The sequence below is a fragment of the Vespula pensylvanica genome, chromosome 2, assembly GCF_014466175.1.
Source record: "Vespula pensylvanica isolate Volc-1 chromosome 2, ASM1446617v1, whole genome shotgun sequence".
Lineage (NCBI taxonomy): Eukaryota > Metazoa > Arthropoda > Insecta > Hymenoptera > Vespidae > Vespula > Vespula pensylvanica.
Window position 1 is genome coordinate 10,707,940 of NC_057686.1, and position 5,828 is coordinate 10,713,767.

Sequence of the window (5,828 nt, forward strand, 5' to 3'; positions counted from 1 at the left end):
CGCTGCCAGTTCGAGTTTATCCAGTTTGAGCAATTATTACAGAGATAGTCCTGAAATGGTAGACGAGAGGGAGAGAGAAAGCAGGAAAGAAAGGAAGGATAGAGAAACGATGCAAAGGGATAGGAGCAGGAGTCGAGAAGGATCACCGATTAGAAGAGAAGACACTCCTGAAAGTATAAAAGCCGATAGCGACGAAGAAAGTATACACGATATTTAGGACATAGACGAAACGATCGATCGATCGCCGAAACGATTCGAATGAACGACGAAAGGATATGCTTTGATCCTCCGAATAATGGAGACAATGAGCAAAATTCCCAAATAATGCGATGAACGACGAGAAAGCTGCGAGAATGATAACGATTTTCAAAGTTTAAAACTCGTTCTTCGCAATAATACGAAAGAAGAATCTTACGAATACCGAATACGTACTTAAAAGAAAAGAAAAAAAGAAAGAAAAAAGACGAAAGAAAAGAAAAGAAAAGATAAGAAAAAAAAAGAAATCAAATAAATAAATACGATCGTTTATGACGATATATACTTGAGACACGAAGTGTTGTGTATCTTCGATTCGACCGAGATCCGATTTATAATAATAACGAGTGAAACGGGAAGTGACATGACATGGAACATCCGGGATTTATTTGGACGATGAGTTTATGCAGGAAGTGTTGTGCGGTTTTAAAAGAAAATCAGGGATTCGGAACGTTGGTAAAATAAATAAACGTACGAAACGAGAATTTCGTAAAGAGAACTATCAATTTTCGTTTGAACGTGTTTGAGAAAAATCTCTTCGATTTATCGATCCTAATCGAAATCGAAATATTTTCGTTTTGTTTAATCGTATAGTCAGTCACGTCGTGGAAGAGAAAGGGAAAGGGGAGAAAGAAACCGAAGGCGAGACTTCTCGTCGAACTATTTATTTCGAAGCGAGCCGATCGTGCACAAACGCGAATCTACAATTTATATGACATTAGAGAATAGCTAGCCGCAGGGGAAAAGATCTAAAATGACACGAAATTACACACGGTCGCCGAATAAAAAGAGAAAAAAAAAGAAGAAGAAGAAGAAGAAGAAAGATGAAAGGTGGACGAGAATTTGGAAATATAGAAGATATGTTTGGTGAATAACAGTCGTAAGTTCCTCCCGTTGGAAACCAGTACTTACTTTCTTCCTTTTCTTCGTTAGACAAAAACGACGAGATGATCTCGTCGTAAATAGATAATAAGAAAGGAGATGATCGAGAAACGCGTCGGTCCACGATCGAGAAACTTCGAGATACCAGTGTATAAGCACATATAAGTGAAATCGATTAATTGTGCTCAAAGTACGAAGGTACTGTAAATAAACGTGAAATGAAAATGAAAATAAAAATAATTGAAGCTTGCAGTCCGGACGTGATATGAAACTATCTTGTAAATATTGAAGAACATGAAAAAGGAAATTCATTTCCGAGAAAGAAAATGATTGTAATCTTATTTTAGATGATAAGAAGAAGAGAAGAGAAGGAGAGAAAGAGAGAGAGAGAGAGAGAGAGAGAGAGAGAGAGAGAGAGAGGGAGAGAGGGAGAGAGAGAGAGAAGAAATAAAGTGAACGTATCGTGCGCTTTTCAACGGTCAAAGCGTCGATAGATCGTTCAAGGAGAAACCAGAGATCGTTTCTTCTATCTATCCTCCTTCATTTTGTTCCTCGATAAAAGAAAATAAATGTGTTTAGTTAAAATCGAAATTTATTTTATATTTACCAAGAGGTTGATAAGAGGCACGATGCGTTCGATTAAAAAAAAATGAAATAAACCAGTATTATGAATGTATAAATATTAGGACAGTACGACGAGTAAAACGGTTATAACCGAGAATAAATGGTGTTAGAAAGAAAAAGTAATAAGAATAACGAAATAAAAAAAAAAAACAGTAACAAACGATGGCACCGGCGATACTTTGCGACTTATCGCGGCGCCGTACGATTTGAATCCAAGTATCGTAGCGAGTACATGATTATACAAGACACACACATACACACAAAACCACACACACACACACACCACACACATAAGACTAGTAATAAATCATGCTTTGTAAAATATTGTCTGTATAGCGAGAATTATTATATGGAAAATATATTATACTAAATTTAAACGTTATATTTCGTGAATCTCCCATCCCGTCCGCCATCATTACCATCATCACCACCAACACTTTGATTCCCCAACTAATTTATCGAATTATCTTTAGATCGACATATTTTACCTGCTCAATTTTCCCTTTCCTCAAGGACACTAACGAATAAAAAGTTTGTAGAGTAGAACATCGTGCTCGAGGCGTAATCGTGTTTGCTTATTTCCGGCGTTGGTCAAGCGGACGGTGCAATTATGTTGGCGCGTTCTCTCGCCTTCTGCACAAGGGCTTATTTTATTCCTATTAGGGTAAAACGAGTAGCCCGGGACGGCGACGCACACTCTTGTGTAGCCCCAATTACGTGAAATTAATTTGGGTCCCATTAGCGGTCAGCCGCTGGCCTGACACTAACGATTTTCCCCGGCGGCGGACACAGAGTCGCGTTCACATCCTCCACAAAACACATGACTACTTTCAACGGATTCTTAAGCTGTTCCCTATAGGACGATGATCCAACGTAGGTAAGTAAATAGGTAATAATTCAAAGAAACAGTTCGTTTTTTTCAGTCGCTGGTGAATCGTAGAATTGAAGAGATACACGATTATATTAAAAATATAATTATTCCAGTTCCTCTCCTTCTCTCTCTCTCTCTCTCTCTTTTACATATAAATACAATATACGTTTATCTTAAAGTGTATAAATGTAGAAGTTAATCGAGACCCGAATTGAACTGTATTGTATCCACGCTCTGACTGACTGCGACAATGAACTGTATATCTATGTTCTAACAATAAGAAATTTATATGGTATATGACTAACTCTGACATAAAAATAAAACAAAAAATAACAAAACAGTACGTGTTAGAATCACCTTTCTTACTCATCTGTAAGTATTATATTTAATTATTTATGTACATACATTATTGCTAAATATAGTAATCTATAAATATAAAGACCTTGATAATATTATCTCGAATAAAATTCTTTCAAATTAACTTTGAAATTATCCGATCAGATTCTCGTTTCGAAGTTAACGAGGTAACATGCTTTTTCCGCTTTTCTAATATGATAATATCGATCGTTCGATCATTAAGTCGTCATTTATCAATGAATTCGTTTATCATTCATTATAAAATATTTACAGTCGATGTTAAACAGATCGTGTTGTGCCTGTGTAGCCGTTTTAAACCATGGTTCTTTTCACTTTGGCAGAATGTCTATTGGAATTTCGTAACGATCCAATGCATAGATAGCCCGTGTCGATAAGTCGACGTATTATAAATACCGATTATTATGACAGCGGTGCTTAAGTCAGCAATACGTTGAAAAGACAAGTTAGTCGACCAGCGAACGAAGCGCACGAGAAAGAAAGGAAGAAAGAAAGAGAGAGAGAGAGAGAGAGAGAGAGAGAGAGAGTGAGAGAGATGGAGACAGACAGACAGAGACGTGGTCGATCGATCAAACTTCTATTACTTTTTAATGCGACGAGAACTACGAGCACCGACCGACCAATCGACCGACCGACCGGTATCATTAATGCTGCCTTCTCTCACTATAGACACATTGACGTCAAAATACACTTTGCATAATTGCCGGTTGTGTATTACGATAAGCGGAAGCGCTTATTAAGCGTAGAACGTTAGAAAAAATCTCTGATCTTATTCTCTTCTCGTAGTTGTACATAGGTAAGTAAGTACTTACGTAGGTAGGTACTCCTACAAAATAATAGAGAGAAAGGGAGAGAGAGAAAGAGAGTTCTGTCCGTTATTATTATCGAAGGTTCCGCGTCGTTCGTTTCTCAAAGACTTAAACCGAAAGCGAAACTGAAGAAGAAGAAAGGAAAGAGGGAGCGTAACCGGTGTTCTTGACAGTGATGGTGGTTGGGTAGTGATAGTGTTGGTGTGGTGGTGGTGGTGGTAGTAAAAAGGATGTGGTTAACCCACGGTCAAATCGAGCTTTTGCTGGGCTTCTGCATCCTGAAACTGGCGACAAAAGAGAATCGCCGGAACAAAACTTTGTAATACGCAGCCCCCGCATCCTGTCTTCTTCATTCATGCTTCTTTTGATATATGTAGTTCAATGATTGCTCAATGGGAAGATTGTTAACCCTTTATAACCTAATTTTTGTTTGTGTTTAAAATGAAGAAGTATATAACGGGAGTATTATAATATGTAAGTGTAATTTATATTAGTATCATTGTTGATATGTTAACAATAATTCGTTTGCAAACATTATTATCTTGATTGGTATTTATTTTTTATTTTATGGGGGGAAAGTATGATATCAAATTTAGAATATATATATATATTAAATGTATAAATTTATTATAGTGATTGTATTATATGTTATTATAATATATAATATATTAATATTAATATTATATCATATTATAATTAAATATATATATATATATATATGTATGGGTGTATGAGTATAATTTCAAAGTTACATAGCACTGCAGAGGGCTAAGAGATCAACTGAAAAATAATCAACGTTATTATTCGATAAAATGTTGAAACGTATCAAAGTAAGTATTTTCTTTCTAATTCACGATCAAAGTTAACTCCTATCCAGAGAGTAAGCCATTTTTTATCAAGAAGCTCTACTCCTCCCTCTTTCGATGACAATTGATCGGCGACCACACGCGGCACAAATTACATCGGCTATCTACTTAATATTAATAACGTGGCTCTCGCAAAATATTGCCTCAAGTGACTTGGTAATTAAGTTGCTCGTATTTAATAAAATGCAAATAACCTCCTTCGGCTATCGTTCACGTGATATCATGAGTACGCTGGGGAAATAAAGTTATTTAGTAAAACGTTCGGTCGATCGGTCGGTCGGTTGGTCGATCGATCGACCGACCGCCCAACCGACCGATTGGTCGGTTGTTTGGTTGGTTGGTTGGTCGATCGATTGATCGATCGATCGATCGATCGATCGTTCCTTTCCTGATGGATCTCGTTCTTCGTTGGAAGGCGAGATACGCGTGCGACGATAAAAGGAAAAAGAAAGAAAGAGAGAGAAATAAGAAGGGAATAAGAAACAACAAAAAAAAAAGAGAAAGAAAAAGAAAAGAAAGAAATAAAGGGACGAAGCGAGTAAGAGCGTATAATGTGTCCTAAAGGTAAGAGGCACCTGCCTTCTTCTTCTTCTTTCGAGTTAGCTATCTTCCCATCGAGTGCTCGCAAGAAAAGGAGCTAGACTCGAGTTAGCCGATGTTATCTCGATGGCGAGAGCAGCGAACCACTTATATCGTTAATTGCTCTCACTTCCGGCCTTCCTCCATGTTATTTCTCTTTCTCTTTCTTCCCCATCGGTGCGTGTGCGTGTAAAGAGCTTCATGAGCATTACGCCAATTCGCTGTTCTCGAATAGGAAAGGAAAGGAAAGGAAAGGAAAGGAAAGGAAGGTGAAGCACGGAAGTTTATGTCCCTTTTTTTAGATATATCTTAAGCTTTAACCGCAACGAAATTTCCTTTTATCCCTACTATGAATCTCTCTAAACGATTCGTTTAATTGTACTGTGTGCAACAATACACGATAACTTCAAGAAATCGGTCAACGATTAAACCGTTTCCTCGATGATTCATTTTTAAACTCGAAAGTTTATCTATCTCTTTCTCTCTCTTTCCTTCTTTCTCTCTTTTTCTTTCTGTTTGTCTGTCTGTCTCTCTCTCTCTCTCTCTCTCTCTCTCTCTCTTTTTTTC

At 37.2% G+C, this 5,828-nt stretch overlaps 1 protein-coding gene across 1 annotated transcript in view; it reads left to right on the top strand.

The window, feature by feature from the left end:
• Positions 1-1,152, top strand: part of LOC122638021 (homeobox protein B-H1-like) — a 25,102-nt gene extending 23,950 nt beyond the window's left edge. Inside the window, exon 3 of the mRNA XM_043830627.1 lies at positions 1-1,152. This exon is cut by the window's left edge and continues 288 nt beyond it. Coding sequence (XP_043686562.1) covers positions 1-217 — 217 coding nt within the window. The 3' untranslated portion in view covers positions 218-1,152.
• The last annotated feature ends 4,676 nt before the right edge of the window (positions 1,153-5,828 follow it).